The sequence below is a fragment of the Lonchura striata genome, chromosome 15 (assembly GCF_046129695.1).
Source record: "Lonchura striata isolate bLonStr1 chromosome 15, bLonStr1.mat, whole genome shotgun sequence".
NCBI lineage: Eukaryota > Metazoa > Chordata > Aves > Passeriformes > Estrildidae > Lonchura > Lonchura striata.
The window spans coordinates 17,603,293-17,628,658 of record NC_134617.1 but is presented as its reverse complement, the minus strand read 5'-3'; the positions used below and the strand labels follow the sequence as shown (position 1 = coordinate 17,628,658).

Sequence of the window (25,366 nt, the reverse complement as noted above, 5' to 3'; positions counted from 1 at the left end):
TCGGCAACAAGAGTATTCTTCAGGAGGGGATTTATGCCCTCTAGTGCCTTGCCGCATGCAATAAGAACGCCAATTCTGATCTTTTACCTCTGGTGCGGTACAACTGACCCCTTTTAGGTCTTTCCTACAAAGGCCTTCTATGATCTCTGCCACAAATGGGCTCGGCTCGTTTGTATGGTAGCAGTAATAGTCTGGGTGAATGCCCTTTGAGAAAATTTCCCACCACTCTTTAGATTCCAATCGGATTTCCCCTCTAGTCACTTTACAGGTCAGTACCCAAGCTGAAATCTCTCTTTGTACGTTCCAACAGGAATTGCAAGTTCCTCGTGGAGGATACCCTCTGTTGCAATGTGACCACCACCGTTCCCCACACACCTTACAGATATAGCATACAAAAGGATAGCAATTACAATTTTGATTTTTACACTTTAACACTTGAATTACTAATTAGTCCACTATCTAAGTAATGTAAGTCTGATGTGTATTCAATCTGATAAGAGTCCATTAGTTTCTCTGTAACTTCAATTTCAGGTTCCCGGGAGGACTGGTTATTTGCCACACAGTGTTGTTAACTGGTCCTTTTACTCGACTGGTATGTGTCCATTCTCTTTCTGCAGTCCGAATTGCAGTTTCTGTAGTGAGTAACACAAGATAAGGACCTTCCCATTGTGGGGTTAGTGTAGATTCTTTCCAGGATTTTATTAACACATAGTCTCCTGGGTGCATTTTATGTATTTTTTAATCTAAAGGGGGTTTTTGCGTAATGATTCCTTTTTCCCAAAGTTCATTGCGGTGTTTCATTAAGGCAATAATATATGAGGTTATTTTATAGTCTTTCAACTGGGGGTGGTCTCGGGGTTCCTCCAAATCATATGGCATGTGGGGTCCCCTATCAGAATCTATTGTTTCTACTATCCCATATCTAGGGATTATTTCTTCTAATAATATTCTGACCACTGTCTGAGCAGTAGTCCGAGTAGTGGGGTAAGCTTCTACAAAATGGGTGAGATGATCTACTATTACTGACAAATATTTATATCTACCCACTTTAGGCAATTCAGTGAAGTCTATTTGTATTTTGGCAAAAGGCCTGTGAGCTAATTCCCTTCCTCCCATGGGCCTTTCCCTAAGATGTTTTCTGTTTACTTTTTGACAGATCAGACAATCTCCCACTACTCTTTTAGCCAAATCATAGATTCCAATACTCATATATTTAGTGGCAAATTGATCTACTAATGCCTGAGTTCCCCAATGAGTCTGGTCATGCAATCTTTGCAAAATTTCTGAGGCCTTGCTTTTAGGTAAAACAGTTCTCCCATCTGGGAGCTTCCATTGCCCTTCAGACCCCTCCTCAATTCCCATCTTTTGTAATTTTTCCTTTTCTTGAGTGGTAAAACTATATATTTGCCATTTTTCTTTGGGGGAGTCCACAGATACAGTGTCACTCTGCCCCATGTCCCCCCGAGTTCGTAGGGCTGCTTTCTTAGCTTCTTGGTCAATTAAATTATTTCCCCTGTTTCTAAAGTCCAATCCTCTCTGGTGTCCCCCTAAGTGGATCACAACAATTTGAGCTGGGCCCCTTAAGGCATTTAAAACTTGGACAATTAGCTCTTGATGAATTAGATCTTTTCCCTGTGAGTTTATAAGTCCCCTCTCTTCCCAAATTTTTCCAAATGTGTGCACTATCCCATATGCATATTTAGAGTCTGTGCATATTGTTCCAATTTTTCCTTTTAATAACCTTAAAGCCCTGAGTACTGCATATAATTCACAAGCTTGTGCAGACCAGGAGTTACTTAGTGGTCCGGATTCAATTACCTTTAAATCTTTTTATGGATTTGCAACTACTGGAAACCGGGCCAAAGTCCTCTTATTTATTTCTCTTAAATCGTGCACCAGTCTGTAGGACCCATCTGACTTCTTTACAGGCAGGATGGGAGTATTGAAGGGAGACACACAGGGCTCTAAAAGCCCTTTTTCCAATAACCTATCTACTTCAGGTTTTAGTCCTAATTTTCCCTCCCTAGGGATAGGGTATTGTTTTATTCTTACGGGTTTGCCAGGATCACTTATTTCCACTGAGAAAGGCTTAATCTGCAATTTCCCCACCGTTTCTGGGGTATACCACACCTCAGGATTAATTTTCTTTTCATCCTCCACCCTTAAAGGGCAGAGCTTTATCTGTAATTCTTTATTTACAACTTCTAAATTAATACCCAATTCTATTATCAGATCTCTCCCTAATAAATTGTAATCTGCTTCAGGTACCAGTAGTAAAGAACCTATACCAAATTTGGAATCAGTTTCTACCATCACATCCTTGATAACAGATACCTCAAAAGGCTCTCCTTTTGCCCCAATTACATGTACAGTGTCAGATGACTTTTTACATCCAAGCGGCAAGGCTTGCACTGTGGATCTTTCAGCCCCGGTATCCACTAAAAATTCCATCTCTTGTTGTTGGGGTCCCACTTTAAGCTTTACCAAGGGCTCCTTATGATGTTTCTTCCCCAACAAATAGAGCCCTTGACACCCCTAATCTTCCTTAAAGGCCTTCTCATCCGCTATCCGTTGTCTGCATCCCCTCTTCATATGTCCCTTCTTTCCACAGTAGAAGCAGACAATTTCACGACCTCTTTCTTTTCCTTCCCTAGAAATATAACTCTGCTCCCGATTCTCCCTTTGTTCTACATTCCTTGCACGGAAATTAGGGTTAGGCCCTTCCCGCACAACTTCAGCCATAATCCTCGCCTGTCTCTTGAAATTCTCATCCTCCCTTCTCACAAAAACCTTCTGCGCTTCCCTCAAGAGCTCCTCTAATCCTCTAGTCTGCCATCCGTCCAACTTTTCTAGTTTCCTCCTAATATCTACCCATGCATTTGCCACAAACTGCATTTTCAACACCGCCTCTCCCTCCTGGGTATCAGGGTCTATGCCAGAATACAAGCAGAAGGCTTTCCTTAAGCGCTCTAACCATTCCGTGGGATCCTCATCTTTTTTTTTGTTGTAATCCAAAAGCCTTCTTCACATTCTGCCCCCGCGGAACTGATTGTTTTATTCCCTGAATGATGATGTTTCGCAAATCACCCATGTGAGTGCGATGCAAGGGATCCTGGTTATTCCACTGGGGATTTTGTAGGGGCCACTTTATATCTGCTAAGGGTCCTTGGTGGTGTTCATCATCCCATATCCTCATACCCGTTTCCCTTATCATCCTCCTTTCCTCTGCCGTGAACAAAATCCTTAGTATTGACTGTAACTCCTCCCATGTATACACATGGGGCCCCAAAAATTGGTCCAACCGTTCTGCCACTCCTAGAGGATCGTCCAACAAATGTCCCATTTCCTTCTTAAAGTTCCTGACTTGCCCAGAGTCTAAAGGCACAGTTACATAGGCAACCCCTGCTATTTGGGGTGGCTGACCTTCCTGTCCCGCTTGGGGATTCGGGATCATACCAATGCTTTGTTCTCTTAGGGGAAACATCCCCAATTCCTGTTCCTTTTTCCTAGTCTGACTTCTAGTTACCCTACGATTGTTTTCCCTTGTTCCTCCACTCTCTGCCTCATCATCAGAGTCTGAAGGAGCCGTGGGGACCCCGGGGCCAACCGGGTCCGCAGGCAGCTGGGGATATATATTTTGACTAGCAGGGGGTGGGAGTGGAGGAATATATGGAGGAGGAATGTAGGGGGGCATATTATCTTCCTCCTTGTTTTTCTTGTTCTTTTCCCTGGCTGATAAGGCAAATAGTTTTGTCCTTGTCTCCCCAACTGTCCACAGGGAAGCATATTTGCTCTCTTCTGAATCAAAGGCTTCCTTTGAGTTAACATATATATTTAGAGCCTGACAAATCCAATCCTCAAAGGACCCGAATACCGGCCAATACAAATGGTCTCTCCTAATTTGTTTCCCCCCCCACACTTCCATACAATAATGTATCATTTTAACTTTGTCTTTCCCTTTTCTAGATGGGAAAGCATCCCAATTAATTATCATCAAACCCAAGGGGCTATCCCTGGGAATCTGGGGAAGCTTAGCATGGGTCCCCTCTCCCATGGGACCAGAGGGCTTGCTTTTCCTCTGTCCCATCTTCCGGAGTGCACTCAATTTCTCACACACGTGCTCCCCTGGTTCGTGGCCCAGCCCCTCGCGGGGAATGGAAAACGCACTAATACAGAGTTCGCACTCACTTGGTCTCCACAAGACCTCTCACACACAGCACTCCGGGAAAACCACCCCAAACCGAGCGGAAAACCGGCCTATACTCACGCGTCCTGCGTCTTCGCTGGTTCTTCGTGCACAAAGATTACAGGGGTAACCGGTTCTCCTTTGCCCGTTACTCAATTTAGGTTCGTCGGTGGAGAGTGATCAGAAAGCCTGGGGCAGCCGGGCCGCCATAAGGGCGGGGCGCCTCCCGATCGTCCCGTAGGGACTGATCTACTTCTCCATCCGAGTCACAGCACCAAATTGTTATAAATTGTGACACGACAATTTGAAGTGTCTTAATTCAATAAAGCAATTTTATTTAAAATAGCAAGCGAGTAAGGCAGGCAAAGCACAGCGCTGGGCGGCCGGGGAGTCTCCTGCTCCACCAATGGAGCGCAAAAATGTTCTGTCCCAACCTTCCTTTTATCCCCCCCCTTCTCCTTGCAGGCGTGACTCTCCAGATGTAGTCTGAGTCTGGTCGTTGTGATAGCTTCTAAGTCTCTTCTTTTGAGATACAGCAAGCAGACCAGATACACACACCCAGGACTCTAATCTCAACCTCCTTATCACCTTGTAAGCAAATAAGCATTTCAAAGACACACCAGTACATTCTTATGCAAACCAAGGTAAGCGAGCATATCACAGTGAACAAATGATCTTCCACTTATCTCAGTGGGGAAATAATGTAAAGACTTTTTCTGTCCTTTGGGATGAAAACCTGAGGGTAAGTCTGCAGTGATTTGGTTTTATCCCTTTAAAATATTTGCACAGTTTTTTGGGAAACTTCTCCCCTTTTCCTTATTTCCACAGTGTTCAAAACAATCTACTCCAAAGTAAATGTTTCAGTGAATGCTTCAGTAAAATGAAAGGTGTGTTTTGTGAAACCATTCACAGCTTTGAAGACATCTGAGTTTATACCCTCAAAAGCAAGTGCAGCAGTGTTATTGTTCAGGCTATTTACACCTCATCAGAGCTCAGAGTTGAGTTAATGTTTCACCTCAGGCTGAAGTAAATTAGATGAAACTATTTCCTCATTCCCAGAGTTACCCTTTTACCTCGTCTGCACTGCTCCGTTTGCTGGTACAGGGAAAAAAACATTACTTAATCCCTTTTAACAACTGTTGAAACTATTTTTAAACGCAAGATATGTTTCTCTACTGTATTGTCTTTTGCTGAGGCATTTTTAAGACTACCACGCCTCAACCCATGCTAAGTAATGAGAGCTGTCTTCCTTCTGGCAAACCTGCCAGCACTCTTTGATAAGTTTAGAAAGATAAACCCATGTGAACCTCGGTGATTTTTTCACCTCATTTTGTTTCACCCAAAAGCAGAAAAGACTTGCTCCTTGGACATTAATTTTGGAAATTCTGAAGTGTTCTTTGGGGAAGCTTTTAGAAGAGATCCTTACCAGAGGAGATAGCACACACACCTGGCAGCTGACAAACCTGTGCTTGAGAGACCCTGCCAAGGAGCAGTTCCCACGCCTGCCATGCTGGAGCTCCTGGGGAAGCGCCACGGGACCGGTGCTCTGCTGTAACAGCAGAGAACAAGAGCTTCAGGTGAGACATTTATTTGCTCTTTCACTCCTCTGCTGGGAGCACACATATCCCACATGAATAACATGAAGCCACAGTCTTCCACTGGCCAGAGCTCCTCAGCAAGAATTATTATTCTCAGATAGTGAGTCAACATCCAGTTACCGCAACAGCAAAACACTGGGATGCGTCTGTGTCTGCACTCTGTGACTGTTCAGGACAAAATGAGAATCCAAAAGATTTTGAATTGGGTATATTGCTGCAGTGCTTGGAGAGATGCTGAGAGCTGTAGGGTTCCCTGCTGCATCCTCATCTCCCAAGGTACTGTGGCTGTTCAGTGGAGATACTGTGCCCCTGGGGTGGATCCCACTGGTCAGTGCCATCTCATTTGCAGAGCAGCATAAAGCAATCATGGAATTTAAAGTGTTTTGCGATTTTTTTCCTTAAAAATATTCCTCACCCCTCTCTTTGACAGAATGATATAGGCCTAGGTCCTTTGGGGGGAAAGTTAAACTAAAAGAAAACCTTTAATTAAGCTTTTTTGATATTTATGGTGTTCAGAACAGTTCCAAATACCAGGCACTATCAGTAGAGATAATTTTCTCTCTTGAACATGAAAACTAGAAACTAGTACTTACTGCAGCTCATTTAATGAGTACATCTCGATCTGATTTGTTGTCTCTGAGTGTATTTCATCCTATTAACATAAAAGTACACAACTATTTCCAATAATCCTAATCCTAAGAATCTTATCAATAATCAATAAACCGCTGTAGTTCCTTTCAATAATCCTAATATGGTGTAGATAAATTGATAGTCAAAGTCACTTGTATGGATGGAATATTTATTTAACAAGTTAGGGAGCAAAAAAGAAATGACATCATATCAGGTAAGAGCTTTGGCCAAAGATAAAACCACAATTGTGCATTTATCTGAGATAATAACAGAACATTGAGCACTTAAAACTGTGTGTCCAATTAATTGTCAATTCCCAAACTCATTCCTGTATCTGACAAGAGGTTACACAACCTTCTTTTTACATTTAAATTGTGTTCTTTTTCTTTAAAGTGGAGTTACAGTCATGAACACTGGGTGCTGATGTGCACAGAGATAAAATATTTACAGGTTTTCATAGGCAGCGTCGTAAAGAAAGAATTAAATGGGGTTACAGATTGAAAAAACCATCCCCGGTATCAGTCCAGAACTTTTGTTCTTGACGTGTAGTTCTGGTTCTGGTATGAGCATCACTGGCACGTGGGCCCTGTTCAGAACACAGCAGGTTTGCTGACTTTGCTGTGGGCACTGCACATTTCTTAAAGAGCAGCCCAGCAATTTCAGCATTTTCTAGCCCAGCAATTAATTCTGCTCTTGGGAGGCAGAACCAAAGCAGCAAGCAGGCTGTAAAGCCAGATCAGGGCTGGTAAGGTATTCCCCCCTCTGTGGTCCTGTGCTAGCACACAGAGCAGCCTATTAAGGAATCATCTCCGCCAGGATCCCTGGCCCCAGCGAGGATTAGCCCCGGCTGCATCGCGACAGAGCTGAGCTCAGCAGCACCCGGAGACAGAGCGGGGACCCCGAGGTGCTGGGACAGCGGGTGGCAGCAGGGCTGGGACAGGGATGAGCGCTGCTGCTGCCCTCCCACGGGGCTGCGATCTGCTGCTCGGGGCTGGCAAGTCACTGCTCTCACCTTAGCTTTTGCAGATTGCTTTGACACTTGTTCTCAGTACATCTCAGCACAAGTACACTTTCCCAGAGCTTGAGCTGAAGAGCTCGGTGGCCCTAAATGTGACGGGCCTGTGCTGGTGGTGTCTGTGTGTGCTATCCAGGGGTGAGCATTGGCCACTGGGCTGTGGGGCAGGCAACCGTAAATTTGAGTCCTGTGGGGAAACTGAGGCAGCTGGGAGTTCTGACCCAGGATCTGGGAAATGGTCCCCACAGGTACTAATTTCTCCCAGCCTTCAGGGAGCTCAGAAGGGAATTGAGATGCTGTAGGTAAAAGCTGCAGCATACAAGCAGCATTCCTGCTGGGAGGGTTTGTGTAACAACAGCTCAGCAGTTCACTGATGCATCCCTTGGGTGCAGCAAAGCCCGTGCAGCAAAGAGAAGGCATGGAGAAGGAGGAGGCTGCTGCTGAAGCAAGCTCCTTAAGCCACTTGTAAAATTCTCTGTCGTTAAGGGTCTCTGTGTGCGACTTTCATTGGAATTTCCCTCTATCTACAGCAAAAGAAATAAGCTGAATCTGTGGTCTCTTCTACAAACCTTTCTGTTTCAGTCAAGTGGAATCAGTGAGGCTCTTTTTTAATCCTGAATTGTGTCCTTCATGTGTACCTTGCAGTTCTGAACTGTTTGTATGTACAAACTGAAAAGTAAAACCAGAAACATTGCATCCACTTTTGAGATAAAATTTGACCTCGGGGCAAGGCGAATTGCTCCCTCCAGCCTCGGGGATCCAGATGAAGTTTCTCAGAGCTGGTGGCCATGCCCACTTCCTGCCAGCACCGATGGGAGCAAGGCAGCAGCACAGATTGCTGGCCAATGCCACCAGCCAGGATTCCTCCTTGTGTCCTGCAGGTGACCTGTGCTGCAGGGGTGCACTGCTGATGGCACTGGGCAGCCCTGGGGCAGAGCTGGCCTGGCCCTGACCTGCCTTTGGAGTTTGGAGCAGACATCTGCATCTTTGCAGAACCGAAACTGTAGCCCAGAATAAGAAATGTAATAACTTCCCAGATTCTTCCTCCTCCCTTCTAAAAGGGATGCCTTGGGTTTAAAACAAAGCAGTTCATTTAAAGCAAAAGACAAATGAATATAGCTGCCTTTACTGTTTTGCAAGTTTAAGCACCTTATCTTTCCTCAAAGAAGAGCTCTAAATATTTTTATTTGCAAGCCCTAAGCAGGAATTTGTATTCATGGTAAGACACTTATTGAGTTAATTTATTTAAGGCTGGGGCACAATTTCGAATAGGGGAAGAGTCTCTAGGCCCCGTGCAATTGTCTCCCTGTTAGGACATGAATATTTAAATGAGTTATAATATTCTATCAATTAATCTGTGTCCTTTAGGAAGTAGGTTAGCAGTTATTGATGGTCACTTGTGTGAAGGATTAGCTTAAATAAAGCTGGTACTTGGCAGAAAAGTGCCTGCCCCTGGCCAAGTCCCAGGCCCCAGCAGGGAGGGTCCCAAGGTCTGGGGCAGTGAATCCAAATGGAATGTGGAGAATGCGGAGTGAAATAGGGCAGTGCACATCTGGAGGTGCTGCTGCGGTTCCTCCGCAGTACCGGGCTCAGACAGCAGCAGCGGGAACCATGCAGTGCCTTCGTGTGGCTGCCAGTGCTGCTGCTGTCAGCATTTCTTGGAGAGGTGTGAGCCTGGTATGATCTGAGCGAGGAGCTGTTGGTACATGTTCTGCAGAAGGCTCGTTCATCTTGACAGATAGTCTTACTGATGACACTCGAGACAAATTACTTGACCTCTGTGTACCTTAATTTCTCTGTTCTTAGAAGTTGGGCACATTGATACTATTTCCTGGGTGATTTAAAATGAGAACTGAATTTTAAAAGATTCCTGCTTGTTTTACAACTGTATTAAATTCCATATTGCACTAAGAAACATGGTGCTGAATGGCCTTTAAAAACAAGGTAATGTAGAAACCAATCCAGATGAAATACCTTTGTGCTTAGTGTAGATATTGAGTATTTACTGAGGAAACTGAACATTGGCATGGAAGGATATACAGCTGCAGTACACCTTTTAATGTGCTGCCTGCAAGAGCAAAGTGAATGTGTTTAGTACGTGCAGGCTGTGGAGGTGCTTAGGAGGGTATGTGGCTGGTTTTCCCCAAACACTTCCTGCAGTGAGGAGCATTTCACTGCCCTGCAGAAACGTAGACTAACAGAAGTGTAAGACGAATGATTGTGTCTGAACTGTGCTCCTCGAGGCCCCATCTCCTATCTTTTCTTTACATGCTTATCTGTCAGTATTGTCAAACCTTCGATTAATGAGTCACTTGCAAGCTCCTTTCACCCTCACTCCCTTCCTTCAGCCCTGCCAGCCCCTTTCCCATCCTGGGCAGGTGCTGCCGTGGCAGGTGCTCAGCCAGAGTAGAGACACAATAAAACGATCCTGTCTGTCAGTCCTTTCCTGCTGGGAGAGGTCAGCGAGTCCCTGCTGCTTCTCCCCTGCAGGGGTGGCGCAGGGTATGTAGTAACTGCGAGGGCAGGGACTGAGTGCTGAACTCCTTCAGCTGTGCCTGCCAGCACCGGGTTGCAGGGAAAACCAGTTCCCTTTGTCATGTCCATCACACATGACCAAGGAAAGTAATCCCAAATTACCAGGGGAACTGCACAGTTTATTTGACATTAACATGTTACCTGGAAGCTTGGAAGAAAAATTCCGACATGTTCTCTGAGGATTTTGTGGCCATCTGTTTGCTGTAGCCTCTTGGTGTATTGACTTTGCCCTTGGTCACCAAACAGTGTTTAAGGCTACATTTTTCTGTGAAAATGAAACCCTTTACTGGACAGAGAAACATAAATATACAACCTTATTACAATTTCTTCCCCCTATTGGTAATCTCTGATGAAAGCTCCTGCCCTATAACAGCAGAATTGCCATTGTATCAACTGACACATTGAGCAGTGAAGAAATACTGTGGTTATATTTAGCTCTGGGCACTGGTATCACCATTCTCTTGCCCAGGAGTACTTATAAATTTCCATTTCACTGCCTTCCAGTCTTTGGTATATTTATTGTCTTCACAGTCATCCTTTGCAAAACATGGGATATTCATTAGGGATGCTCGTAAGAGGTTCCTCAGCTGAAGTTCATGAAGTCTCATACTTTAACTGAAGTCTGATTTGTAAAATTAACTTCTTAATACAAGTTTTTTAAACAACCTCAACCAATCTTTCTTCTTTTCAATCAAAATTGTGCTCTAACATGGCTTTGAGTGGGTAAATAATTCACACTCTGGTCCTGCACCCTCACATTATAGTGAGGAGCCATTGAGAGCATCTAAAGACATCTGAGTACCATTTCAGAGAATGGGTAGAAGAGAAAAGCCTTGTTGGAAATTCAGATGTGGGACTGGTATTAGAGCATATTGTGTTTTGAAAAAACCCCATCCTTTCTCCGGTGGGATGCACTTCATTCATAGTACTTCGAATGTTCAGGTGTTCTACTGGCTCAGTGTTATTTCCTGGTGCTCTGCTTGCCCCATGACACAGCACCAGAGCTGTGTATCTGGTTGAGGAGGCAGAGTGTCCCCTGGGCTGTGGGGAGCTACTACAGGAAGGATCTAACCCAAGCGGAAAACTCATGATATTTGGGTTATTATGGTGCAGCCACATTGGAAGCTGAGGCTCTGAATGCCACGTGTAATGTGAGAGGTGCTAGGTCTGAAAAAAAAGGTGTGTGACTGGAGTAGCACCTGCAGGAGGTAGCTGGAGATCAGAGTGGAGCAGAGCACAGCTCAGATCTGCCACTGTGGCACCTGCTCCAAAGCCAGCACAAGCCTGAGGAGTCTTGGGCCAGCAGCCAAACTTGGTTCCACTCCCAGAAATGTCAACAAAACCCCTTTGAAGTGCAATGACCTCATGCTCTGCTGCATGCTGAGTGGCTTGCCATCGTTGCTGTTAATAGCAGGAGTTTATCCCACATACAATCAATGGAGTACAGAGTTACAGCGTTTCTGTGAGGCTGGGCAGGGGAGCCTGGGACTAAAAGAGGCTGAAACTGCCATCTGTGGGCAGGATCCCTCTTGGCTTCAGCGTCTGCTCTGGGAGCTACCCACACATTTTCATATTTAATCAATCCATTCCTATGGTGTCATTCTCAACATCAGCTAATTGCCATCCCATACTGAGAGGAGAGGAGCTAGTGTCACCAGGGCTTTTTATGTGGTAAGTGATAGAACATGCTAAAAAAATTATACTAGCCAGGAAAAAGAGCAGAAGCCACTGTGTATCAGGTATGTTAAACATCACTCTCTGATGGTTCTGACTGTGCAGCATTTCTTCTCCTTGTCTCCTTCCCTTAAATTAATTTTTCTTAAACCACAAGACTTTGTCTTTCTTTTCTTCTTTACAGACAAGCAGAGCAAATACAGAAGCAATCTTCAGACATGTTCTTCAGATATTTTTCCTACTTTGGTCTGTGTTTTTTCCTTCCAATCCAAAGGTAAGTGTAGAGTTTGTTTTATTTTGAAGGGAACCTTTGAATGATGTTTCACATAAATAATGTAGGTCAAAAGGAAACTATGCTTCCAGTTATTCAGCCCACCCAAAGGTGGCAGGGTGCAGTCAGGGATGTGGTATAGGAGAGAGCAATCTGCATAGATACCTAAACTACATTGCCCATTAAAAGTGCAATCCCTGATTTCCTGTTCAGAACCAGCACAGGTTGTAGTTTTTTACCAGAAATGCCTCCCATAAGGCTCCCAGCTCTGTTATAACCATCCTTGGATGTACAAGTCTCAAATTTGTTGAATATATATACTGTGCAAAACCTGATTCTGCTGTAAGGTCCTGTTTAATCTAAATCTTGCAGCTCCAAGGCCCTATTAACCCAGCTGTGAAGGAAACAGAAGAAAAACCCTTGGTGAGAGCTGTGAGTAACTCCATGGCTGCTTCCTGCCCAGAGCAGGGTCCTGGCACTGGGAGCAGCAAAGGCTCTGCCTCCTACCTCCTCCTGCCCAAAGCACTAACCCTTCACTCAGTTACACTTTTCTCAGGTGCGGCTGTGCCACCCTGTACCTTAAGACTCACCTTTTACCATCCAAACCCTGTCCCGTTCACTGTCTATGTGAGGGTGCAGAACTGTCAGCCTCAAAACACAGCTTCTGCCTTCAATGACCAGCCACAGAATATAAATATAAAATTTGACATTGAAATCTAGAGTTGGACCCTCTGTATACCCGACAGCTGGAGCTGCACTTCCCACAGAGCTGAGGGGGTGTCTGTGAAGTGCACAGTCCTCCACCTTTCCCCTCCAGTATTACTCCTGATAGCAGCTGTAGAAGCTGACACTCACATGTTACGAGGATGAAGCTTATTTAGGGAACTAGAGATTAAAGAGGAGGAGCTGTTGGGCTGTAAGATTTGTCTCAGGTTGTCATAAATGGAAAGAAAAAAAAATTATATTCCTTATATAGACTGTACAAGAAGGAGTGGGAAGGTGGGAAGGGGAGATTGGGGTTTATTGCTCAGATATTGCTTAATTTTTCTCTGATATTTTAAGAACATTCTAAAGATACTGTGTGTTCAACCTGTAGCTATCAGCTGAGGCAATTTGCCATTTTCCCACCTCTCTAAAGTGCTAATTATTCAGCCAAGACAGCAATGTGAGCAAATGCTTGTGATTTCAATTATCTACTTGGTTTTAGTAACTATTTTATACTGTTTGTTTGTCTGTTTGTTTGAGCACAAGCTGGAAGCAGCTGCAACTGCACACCAGATGTGCCCAGCCCAGCATGTAACAGTTGGTGTTTGTGTCCCCAGGAGATCTCTGGGTCATGGATCCAGCTTGCATGACAAGGGCACAACGTCCCTCCCTGGATTTGAGAACCTCACAATGGGGTACAACAAATACCTCCGGCCCTACTTTGGTGGTATGTTGGCTCTACACAAGGGACCATTTAAAATCAGTCTATTATGCTCATGTGGAGGGGAGAGCAGGCTTTAACCTTGCTATAGGATGCTGCAGTTTCAAAAGCTGTGTTTCTTTGAAATTAGTTGTTGTCCCAGGCTGCCCTCCTTTCTGTGCATCCACTACTGTCTTGGATAGCTGGTGCACGTATGTGTGGGGCTTGGGAACAGGTCCAGCTGTGAGGTGAAGAGCAGGGAATTTATAAACTTTAACATCTCTATGAAAGACCTGACTAAATAATTAAATTCTGCTCTAACTGTACAAGCTTTTGTTTAGAGCCTGACCCCTGGGATTTTCTGCTTTACTTTTGGTCATGTACAGCTATTATAGCTATTTATGCAGCTATAGAGGAACAAAGCCATTCTTATTGCCAGGAATGTTGACTTTTGACACATGCTTTCACCTCACACTGAGACACAAATCTGTTTCAAACCCTAGTGAGACTCTGTGGAATTGGGAGCAGGCAGGAATTTAGGAACTTAATTTAGGAACTTAACTTGAGCAATTTGGGTGTCAGGTTTCTCACCTTCCAGGTGAGTGCTGTCGTCACACAGAGGAACAGGTTTTTCCGAATGACATTCAGAACCTGAAAAATACCATTGAAAGTTTAAGAAACAGTAATTATCATTTTTATTTCTATTAATTTTGTTTTTGTGCCTGAACCATTAATGAAACCCCACTTGACAGAAAAAATTCCCATCAGCTTTCACAAGGCCATGGTTATTTCCCATTATAGACAGACCTGCTGCTACTGGCAACCCTGAGCTGCTTCCTTTTTATGGCCATGGTAATAAATGCCTGAGCCTACAGAATTTACCATCTTGCTCTGCCTAGAATGGCTGACCTGATGCAGGACTAGAAAAGCTCCTCTAAATCCTGTGACACCAGTGAGCAGATGCTTCTCTACAACATAACAGAAATCCACTGCATCTGCAGCAAATATTAAACAACTCTGGTGTGACCTCCCCCAGAGGCTGAGTCCTCACAGTTGTGTCCTGTGGTCAGTAAATGCAGTGGGCTTGAGTCTGAATAGACAGAGATGTTAAAAACAGCTGCTTTAAAAAATACACATCTTCTGCAAATGAAATATATTTATGAAACATTTAAAACAAACAATCAAAGCCAAAACCACCTGGAAAGCATTTCAGAAATTGTGTCCATTGGTTGTTCCTCACTGTGATTCATATGATCAACAGGAGTTTTGGCAGTTCCACGAGGAAAGGCACTGCTGTGTTGTCACGCAGGCAGAGAGGTCTGTGCTGGAAAGCATCGAGCCACGCTCGGAGCCCCACGTTCCCCTGGCACCGGCAGAGCCCGGCTTGGCGTGGGGTCCTCGTGTGTCCGTGCCACTGTGTCTCTGTGTCACTGTGTCCCCTATCCCTGTGTCCCTGTGTCCCCCTGTCCCTGTCGCCCTGTCCCCCTGTCCCCTGTCCCTGTGTCCCCCTGTCCCTGTGTTGCCCTGTCCCCCTGTCCCCTGTCCCCGTCCCCCTGTCCCTGTGTCCCCCCTGTCCTCTGTCCCCCTGTCCCCCTGTCCCTGTGCCACCCTGTCCCCTGTCCCTCTGTCCCCTGTCCCTGTGTCACCCTGTCCCTGTGTCCCCCTGTCCCCTGTCGCCCTGTCCCCTGTCACCCTGTCCCTGTGTCCCCCTGTCCCCTGTCCCCCTGTCCCGGGTCTCCTTGTCCCCTATCCCCCGTCCCCTGTCCCCTGTCCCCTGTCCCTCTGTCCCCTGTCCCCTATCCCCTCTCCCCTGTTCCCCTGTCCCCTGTTCCCCTCTCCCCTGTCCCCTGTTCCCCTCTCCCCTGTCCCTGTCCCCTATCCCCTCTCCCCTGTTCCCCTGTCCCCTGTTCCCCTCTCCCCTGTCCCCTCTCCCCTGTTCCCCTGTCCCTGTCCCCTGTCCCTTATCCCCTGTCCCTGTCCCCTGTCCCTGTCCCCTATCCCCTGTCCCCTGTCCCTGTCCCTGTCCCTGTCCCTGTCCCTGTCCCTGTCCCCTGTCCCTGTCCCCTATCCCCTGTCCCTGTCCCCTGTCCCCTATCCCCTGTCCCCTATCCCCTGTCCCTGTCCCTGTCCCTGTCCCTGTCCCTGTCCCTGTCCCTGTCCCCTATCCCCTGTCCCTGTCCCCTGTCCCCTATCCCCTGTCCCCTGTCCCCTGTCCCTGTCCCTGTCCCTGTCCCTGTCCCCTATCCCCTGTCCCTGTCCCCTATCTCCTGTCCCCTGTCCCTGTCCCTGTCCCCTGTCCCTGTCCCCTGTCCCCTGTCCCTGTCCCTGTCCCCTGTCCCCTGTCCCTGTCCCCTATCCCCTGTCCCTCTGTCCTCTGTCCCCTGTCCCTGTCCCTGTCCCTGTCCCCTGTCCCTGTCCCTGTCCCTGTCCCCTATCCCCTGTCCCTGTCCCCTATCTCCTGTCCCCTGTCCCTGTCCCCTGTCCCCTGTCCCTGTCCCTGTCCCTGTCCCTGTCCCTGCCCCTGTCCCCGGCCGGTGCTGCCCTCTCGCGGTGGCTCCCGGCGCTCGCGGCCCGGGCCGGCTCTGGGCTGGGAGCTGGAGCCGGGCAGAGGCCGCTGCTGCTCCGCATTTCGGGAGTGCCTTTCTCGGCAATCAGGGACCTTCTCTCCTCTCGGTGGCTCCTCCCGAGGAACCGGGGGTGCCCAGCGCTCCTTGGAATGTGGGAAGTGCTGTGTGAAGAGGTCCTTGGCCTGGCTGCTCCGTGCCTGCTGTGGGCTGGGATCAAGGGACATAGTGGCCCTGGCTGCCTGTCCAACAGCAAATGCCACTGAAATGCTGCTGATAAACTCCTGAGCTTTGCAGCCACTGGTAATGTTCCCTGCTACCATCACCAAACACAGAACTCCAGCTCCCTAACAGTGACAACTGCATTTTGGTACGTGGAATTTGTGAGTCTAATGTTCTGAAACTGTGTCTGACCCTCTATGCCTCTGCAGTTTTAGTGACAGTGAGTGAGGCTGAGGACAGCGCCCATCCTGCACAGCATCCTGAGTAGCTTTACTGTGCCCTCCACACTTCCCTTCTCTCTACTGAAGCATTTCATTCCCTCTGCAGGAGAACCTGTACAAATTGCAATGAGTCTGGACATTGCAAGTATTTCTAGTATATCTGAGAGTGACATGGTAAGTGAAAAAACTTTTATTTTACAAGATAAGATTGGGATATGCCTGATAGACTTCACATGTATTCCCGTGTGTCCAGCACAGAAATGGTCATTTTGAAACTGCTTTGCTGTTTGGGGGCTGTTGACCACTTTCAGTACTGGGATGAACACAGAGCTCATTTATGACTGCAGACTGTTGTCCTGGTTTAGGGCAAATTTGGGAGGAAACTCCCAAAGGGGTTCCTCTAGAATGCAGATTCAAGTGGCCCCTCCCCCAACTGGTTCAGGAAATTATTTCCTTGGAGAAAAGTGGAAAAAACTGGTTATTTAATAAGCAAAGTATTCACAAGCTTAAAAAAAATAATTATATTAAACAGTAAAACCTCTCGCTGTTCTGAAGAGATGGCAAATTCAGAAAGTCCTTTTCATGGGCTGTAGCTCATCTTATTCAGTCTGTTAACTGTCCCTCCAGCACTGGAATGCTGTGTCCTGGTGCCTGTGGGCCACAGGTGTGAGCTCCTGGTGTTTTTCTGGATTTTCAGTCCAGAGCAGCTTTGAACATTTCCAAGAAAAAGAAAAAAAACACAGTACAGGCAACTTCTCTGCCTCAGCTAGATAAAAAAACTAACTAAAAGCAAAGGAGAGCTCTGTCCCACTGTCTGTCTGTGCTGCAGGCAACACAGTCTGTGAGAAGGGATACAGGGGAGAAAATGCAGTTTCTGAAAACAAACTGTGCACTTCTTTTCCCCACCTTCACTTTCAAATCTCATCTTAAAGGTGCAGAACTTAATATCCAATATAAACAGAAGAGTCAATTGAGAATACAAGCATCTTATAGTCACCCTAAGACAATTGTGTAGGTGCCATAGTAATGTGGGCTTACAAGAAAAAAGAAGTGGTTCCAAATGTCCTACTGGTCAAAAACTCAGCACTTTCTGGAAATCAGACCCTGTGGAAATAGAAAAAAAATAATCCTGTGTGGCATCCCTTGTGAGGAAGAAAGTTGAATAGTTCAGCAGTGCCTGTGGTGTACAGAAGGCTCACCAAAAGCATCAGCTTCAGAGCTGAGTGGGTGCTGCTGATTCTTTTCTGTGGGGCACTGTGAGAATGCTCCAATCAATGCTGCAGGTTGATTTTGGCAGGCCAAACTCAAGTTAATCCCAGTGTTCTTAGATTCAAAATTCCTATTAAAATACAAGGCACAAGTTATCATTTTTTACTTGTTTGTAGTTTTTTTATGATATATATGTTTTCCCCCTGACATAGCAGGTTGGATTCACTTTCTTTTTTTCTCCAAAGTGCCTCTTTGATGACCAGATTTATAGTACCAGGTTTATAGTGTGTAGTGTCCCAGCTCTAGGCTCTGGTCTTTATAGGACCAGATTTATAGTGTGGAGTTTCTCAGCTCTAGACAATGACTGATCTGTAATGTCAATGACTTGTGGGGTGGCCTCAAGTGTGTGCTTCCCATCTGTTCTCTTACCTGCAAAATAGGCACAAAAGTATCAGTTATAATAACTGCTCATTAAAAACATAAAGTACTGTAAGTATAATCTTTAGTCCTCAAACGCCGCACCTTAGAGTGGAAATGTATTAGAAATATTACAGAGTGAATAAAACTGTGATGAAAGTGAAGCTTGAAGCTTGGCTGTGGTAGGTCGAATGAGGAAGTGTTCTGTCCCTTGTCACACATGTAGTGTGCCCCAGCTATGTCGTGCAGGTGCCTGGACACACATCCCCAGGCTCTGCGCTGTTTCTCAGGATTACACAGCCACCATCGCCCTGCGGCAGCGCTGGACAGACCCGCGGCTGGTCTTTCATGGCAACAAGAGCTTCACGCTGGATGCTCGCCTGGTGGAGTTGCTCTGGGTGCCAGACACCTACATTGTGGAGTCAAAAAGGTCCTTCCTGCACGACGTCACCGTGGGCAACCGCCTCGTCAGGCTGTTCTCTAATGGCACCGTCTTGTATGCCTTAAGGTACAGAGACCTTTGGCTTTGCTGGTGCTGGCTCAGAATAGATTTCCAGAATTACCCTGGACAGGAGCAGGTACCAGCTGTCACGGGTCATGAGTTTGGGGTCAACAAGACAGCTGTGATCATTCTCTGCTGATCCATTTCTCCCTGTTCTGGCTTCTGGAAATGCCAGTCAAGGATCAGGATCTCCCATCACAATAAATGCTGTGTCCTGAGGCCTGCTCAGAAAGCTCACGAGTTTAGTTGTCACTGAGGAAAAATCCAGTCAGATGAGGACAGGGGAGGAATGGAAGGAGGACATCACAAAGTAAAAGTTCAACTGATAGTGGGAAACCATTTGCTTATCCAGTGCCATGTAATGATGACTTCTGTTTTTTACCAAGAAGTGCATTTGTCCATGAACTTCAGGAAGGTGCACAGAACTTGAGTTAGCAATTCCTACAGTGCTCTCCTTAGCTTGCATTAACTGGGTCCCAGTTACCTCAGCTGCAGAGTAATACTCACATACCTATCAGAGAAATCCAGAATGTGTGTGCAGTTAGTCACTGCACCTCATGTCGCAACTGCTGACTTCTAAGATGAGCAAATTGTAGCAATGGGGAAAAAAAGTGAATCTGCACTCTATATCCCACCAGATCAAAGCAAAATTCCTCCTTGGGCTACATTTTCATTGGCATAGCTGCAGAGAGTGCTTGTTCTTGAGGGTTCTCAGTTAATTCATATCATAGGTCAAATAATCTAACTCTGCTCTCTAAAGCAGAGCTTTGTGATTCAGTTTGCTGTGTAAAACATGCTTTTATTTCAATTTTAAGAGTTCTTTCTCTTTCTACAGAATCACTACTACTGTTGCCTGTAACATGGACCTGTCAAAATACCCTATGGACACACAAACATGCCAACTGCAGCTAGAAAGCTGTAAGTATAATGTTCTAGAAAACTCTAATTTTGTTTATTCATAAGTAACTACATATCTTGAAAATTTGGATTAAGCATGGTGGCTTTCTGGAGTAGATTTTTATTCCTGCAAATTACAATGTTCAAAAGAAAACAACTTCTATGTCATCATTTTTCAAATGTTTGTGTTGTAATCCACAGCCCAGAGAATTCGTGTCACCATGCAGTTTATGCAAAAAAGTGATCATACAGAATATTTATTAAGGTGTAGATAATGCAGTCATGCAGAGAAAGGATGAAGTAATGGTGGTTGGTTTTCAAAATTCAGGTTATTTGAACACACAGCTTCTACAGAATATTTATTAAGGTGTAGATAATTCAGTCATGCAGAGAAAGGATGAAGTAATGGTGGTTGGTTTTCAAAATTCAGGTTATTTTGAACACACAGCTTCTTCAAAACTAACTTGTGGGATAAGTGTTTGTGATAGAGTACAAGAAGGAGCAATTCTCACATCTTTAGGTAGCTAATACCTGTTGCACCCCACAAATCCCCACTGTAAAAGAACATTGGGAAGTGTGGTTCTCACTAGAATTAGAGTGGAACATGGCTCTCAAATTCATGAGCTGAAACTAAGGCCAAACCCAGGTTTGTAATACCTGCCCCCCACTAGGGAGGGGATACAGAGGATGGGAGCCTCAACAACTGAAGAGTCTCAGACTGGGAAATCTCAAGAAGAGGAATTATCAGTGAATTCTGCTCTCAGATTAAAAGCTCACCTATGGCAATGCTGGCTGAGACTCCAGGGCAATGTGGGCCACTACAGCATTGTTTCCCCAAAGCTCAGCCACCACAGTGCTGCTGCTCCAGACCTGTGATGAGCAGGCAGCCAGCTCCTGCTGCATGACACAAAACCAAACTTTCATCATCTCAACATGGAAAAGACCAGATTTTTAACTTCTGGGGTTGCAGCATGAAGCACCTAGGGAAGCACATATTATTTTCACATTAAAATCATATTACTTCACCATGGTTAACTTTATTACAAAGAATAGCTCCTGAAATAATAATGATTGGCCTCTTCAGCTAAAGAGGAGCATGTTTCGGCCTGGTTTAAAACTGATTGTGTCCTACATCATGCTCAGTTGCTGTATAATTCCAATGAAATTACATACATATTGCCCACTGGAGATTTCATTAGGATAAGTGCCCAGAAGTAATGCTATTTAAATATACACCAGATGAATTAACAACAATCTATCACTTAGAAAATTTTCCTGATTAACCACAATTTATAAAACCACTTAGGTACTTTGAAAAGTCGCATGCTTAGGATTCTACTCAGAGATTCATGCTCTGGACACCTAATTTAGGAGTTCATCACACCCAAGCTCTGGTAATTTGTGTCTAATAAGAAAGCACAATTAGATGTAAATAGAGCTGCAACTTCATCTGATCCCTTCTACCAGGACAAATGGGTTATTATCAGAATCACAGCATCCCTACTCATGGTCTCAAAGAAGGGCTCTTAATAAAAGAATTAAATCAGTGAAGCTGATGGACTTGTTTCCTAAATCAAGTCAAATTTCTGAAGGGAATGGCAGGCTGGCAACTCAGTACAAGATTTACCCTTCAGACTGAGGTATCCCTCAGTCTAACCTGAGGTTATGTCATCCCTGGAGGCACGCACTCAGATGGCATATATGGAGTCCCACTGCTTTGAGGCAGGAATTTGGTATTATCTAAATGCTGTGTGCATTTATTTGTCCTGAGTAACTTAATGACTTTGAGGATAGGAGGAATGATGTGTAGAAAAGGTTGTTTTTGTGAGCAGGTTTTCTGGACAATGTGTACCCAGTTCAGGGGAGCCTGGTTCATAACCACATAGCAGTCTTAGCTGTAAGCTCCTGACTAACTGAAAATGCTTTTTCTGATGTTTTGAAGCACTTGAATCGATGAAATGTGCTTCTGCTCTGTGGTAAGGGTCTCAGTGGAATCTGAATTTTCTTTCTTAACCATTGTGTTTCTCCTGCTCTCCTCTCAGACTGAAGAGAGAGACTGTGTTTGAGAGTTAACCACAACAGTACTAATATCCCATTGTGTGTAATAAAGCTGTGTATGACAGCACTTGATGATCTTTGAAAACATGAATACCCCATGTAAACCACTGCAGGAGGCTCTCAGCAGCCTTATACATTGTTTGTCATTCCCAGAGGTGTGTTTCTGTCCACATCCGGAGCAGCAGACGAAGGGCAATGAAGGAAGCACAGCCAATGTTCCCTGCATGGTCAGACACAGCTCAGGGGCCTCTGTCCAGTCTGCAGTGCTGGGGTCAGGGTTCTGCTCCCCACAGAGCAGGGATAGCTGGGCTCTCCCTGGCCACAACAGTCACACAGTGCCTGTGTTCTCCCCAGGGGGCTACGATGAGAATGATGTCACCTTCACCTGGCTGCGGGGAAACAATTCCGTGCATGGCATCGAGAAGCTGCGGCTCTCCCAGTACACCGTGGAGCACTACCACACCCTGGTCTCCAAGTCACAGCAGGAGACAGGTAAATCTGGGAGAGAAAAAAGCAGGAAAAGCTCTTGGATGTTCCTCATCCCATCTCCTCTCTTTCTGTGGGCCAGGATCATTTGACTCAGTCCTGAACCAGTAAAACCTTTAGCAGATCTTAATCTCACAAAAAGAGATGAACAGAAAGGTGGTGACATCCTATTAGTTACAGTCAGGATATTCTTTAAGACAGAAACCACAGAAAGATGGAAGCTTAAAATATACTCTATTCATTTGATGGATTTTAAATTCTTTTTTTTCCTTCTTCCTATCTTCCTCCACACATACCTGAAGAAACTCTGTCCCTTCTATCCAAGTGTATAGTATATAGATACTGCAGAGAGCAATGTTTACAGTAACTAGGAGTAAAATTAATTTTTAAAATATACATCTGTTTGTAAATTACAATTCTGTCATGATGGAACAACAGTTTTGTAGATCAGAATTCAATGTCTTTTTCATTATCCGTGTAAAATACTCTTTTCTTCAATTACAGATAGTATGAAAGGGGGCTTCCTTAGAATGACAAGGTTTAAAAAAAAACGTTTTGTTGTTTTGTTACACAGCCCATGAACAACATGGACTTTGTTTCTACATTTCAATGGGAATTATTGTTTCTAGAGCAGAAATACTTCCTGAAAACACTAGTGATCCAGCCTCAGAACCCTTATGTTAGCATTTACAACAAATTGGTTTTTAAAAGATGGAGAGCTCAAAAATATACCATTATCAAAGATCACAAATCTCTAATGAGAATGGGATGCTTTGGGATGTGAGCCAGAGCCTGCTGACATCAAGAGACAAATGTTTTGTCTGTTTTTCAGCTATCAGGTAAGGCTGAACCTGGCACTGCCCTTCAGAGCAGGTGTTGGGAAAGGTGCTGTGCTGAGTGTGAGAGAGTGGGAGCATGAGCCCTGCTCTGCTCAGAGCTGAGGCCCTGCTGTAACATTCCCACTATGCTCAGGGGCAGGAGCCCCTTTGCAAGGCATGTGCTGTTCAGATGGGGTTGTTCAGATGCCTCTTTTCCTGTCAGTGCTGTGTGTGTCCTCCCGTGTCAGGTGTGTTACCTGCATATGCTCTGCTGAGCTCCATCAGCTGAAGGGCTGGTGCTGGGCTGTCCCAGTTCTACTTGAGGGGTCCTTGGGAACCTCACATTCACCAAGTCTCTTCATAAACAGGTAGTTACCCGCGACTGATATTACAGTTTGAACTGAGAAGAAATGTCCTTTACTTCATTTTGGAGACCTATGTGCCATCCACTCTGCTTGTCATGTTATCCTGGGTTTCTTTTTGGATCACACTGGACTCGGTGCCTGCAAGAACCTGCATTGGTGAGTTCTGGCCTAAGGAATGGAGTAGATTTAAGCAGACAGAGGAGACTTTAAAAGCTGGGTAGATGGTACTTTTCTTGAGCTACCTGCTCAGGGATAAATTATCTGCTCATCTTCTACTGTTCTTTGAGGCAGAGTTGGGTTGCTGTGGAAGGAGATGCTGTGGCAGAGACATGTGCCCACCTGCAGGGCTATGTGTGGCTGAAGCTCTCAGGAGATCCATTGCAAAGAGTAGAGGACAGGGCACAGGATCTTTGTGGTGTGCTTTGGAGAAAGCAGGATGGAGGATGGAGGGAATTTTTTACTGAAAGCATGAAAAAGAAGAGAGCCAACTGCCTGTTGGAGCCAAGCTGCCAAAGGCAGGGAGAGCCTGTGTGAAGCTAGTGAATGCTACAAAAGTATTTCAGTTGCTATGATAGATGATTTGGATTTGGTAAGAAGTTATGTGCTTTAACCAGCTAGCAATAAAGAGCAATGACATGAACAGGATAGGCCAAGACTTCTCCAAAGTTTCCACAAGAAATGGTCTCTCTGTTTTCCAAGGAGTTACAACAGTGCTTTCTATGACAACTCTGATGATCGGTTCACGAAGTTCACTTTCAAAAACCAACTGTTTCATTAAGGCCATTGATGTTTATCTTGGCATCTGCTTCAGCTTCATCTTTGGTGCCCTTGTGGAGTATGCAGTGGCTCACTACAGCTCCTCACAGAAGTGTGCAGCTAAAGTACCAGAAGAGGTAAGGCTCAACATACCTTAATAAGGCCAGTGGTCTTGGACTGGCAGCAATTAATTCTCCATTAAATGAACAAGACAAATAGTCCTCTTGCTATGGATACATCAACAATGCTTCTCCTAACCGGCACTAAACCTAAACTTTTGTGTATAACAAACACATGAATAGCACAGGAATGCTGTGTCTCTGGCAGACTTCTGAGCAGCAGCCATAACTGGCAGTCCTGTTTGGTTCACAGGAACACATCCAGAAAGGCACTTGGGCCTGGCACTGGATTGGGTCCATAGCCCAGAGTTGAGCTCATGTGAGCAGGAAGCACCACTGCTCCTTTCAAATGCACTCAGAGAAGAGCTAGTATAACACAACTCTTCACTCTTCTACCAAACAACTCCAATAAGGGAGGTACTTCCCTCTGCCAGAGGAAAGCTGAACCCTTCTTCCTCCCTCCCCAGAAGATGCTTACAAACATCTGTCCCAGTGTTCCATGGGGATTGTGAGAGTGAATTATTCAAGGGCTCTGCTTTTAGTGTGAGAAATTAAATAATCAGGTATGACTGTAGTCCAGTTGTCATCAATGGCTCAGAGAGAAAAGGAGGTTTTTCACCACACTACTGAGTTCCCAGCCATTAAGTTACTGTGTAGATAGGAAGAGATGGATATCCTGTAGGAGAGGGATGTTGGATTACTCATAGTAAAATTTACTCAAGGATCTAAAAATATCTCTAAAAATACAGTGGTGGAAATAGGCATCTCTTGGACCTCAGGCTCTCCTAAGATTATGCAGCTGAAAGGTGTGTTTGAGTATTGGGATTACCATATATGAAGCTGTGCTCTTATGTTTTTATCCTTATGGTCTTCTTCCTCTGCAGAGGAAGATAGACCTTAAAACTGTGCACTCTTGTTTCCTAGGGGCCTGCAAATGAACTGACTGAAGAAATGGAAGAAGTTAACATTACCAACATCGTAAAAAATTCCATGACCAGCTATAAACAGAAAATCAGCTTCACAAGCATTGAGATTTCCAGCAATAATGTTAACTGCAGTGACTTGACCATGAAAAGTCATGAGAAAATCAAATGTGTCTTGAGGAACAAAATGCACAGGATCATTGGTTATTTCACAATTCAGAACCCTGGCAATGTGGACCACTACTCCAAATTGCTTTTTCCTTTGTTTTTCATGGTGGTCAATGTGTTTTATTGGGCTTATTATCTATATTTTTAATAGAAATTAGTTGGTTCATTCTCCTACTTCAGCAGAAGAGGAATTGTGCCTGTGAGCATCCAGGTACCTAACCTCAGTGAATTCAATGTGGACAAAAATTTTCCTTGTGTTTTCTAAGGTACCCAGCAGAAGTGTGTGAGGTGTGCATGCATCAGCAGCACTGATTCTGACAGCAGCTG

General features: G+C 45.1%; 1 protein-coding gene across 1 annotated transcript; it reads left to right on the top strand.

The window, feature by feature from the left end:
- The first annotated feature begins 5,009 nt into the window (after positions 1-5,009).
- Positions 5,010-25,350, top strand: GABRP (gamma-aminobutyric acid type A receptor subunit pi). The gene is made up of 10 exons (XM_077786766.1): positions 5,010-5,763; positions 11,823-11,912; positions 13,232-13,341; positions 16,428-16,495; positions 18,238-18,455; positions 19,285-19,367; positions 21,759-21,896; positions 23,077-23,229; positions 23,773-23,966; positions 24,873-25,350. The coding sequence occupies exons 2-10, from the start codon at positions 11,857-11,859 to the stop codon at positions 25,185-25,187; spliced, it is 1,335 nt and encodes a 444-aa protein (XP_077642892.1). The 5' UTR covers positions 5,010-5,763; positions 11,823-11,856; the 3' UTR covers positions 25,188-25,350.
- The last annotated feature ends 16 nt before the right edge of the window (positions 25,351-25,366 follow it).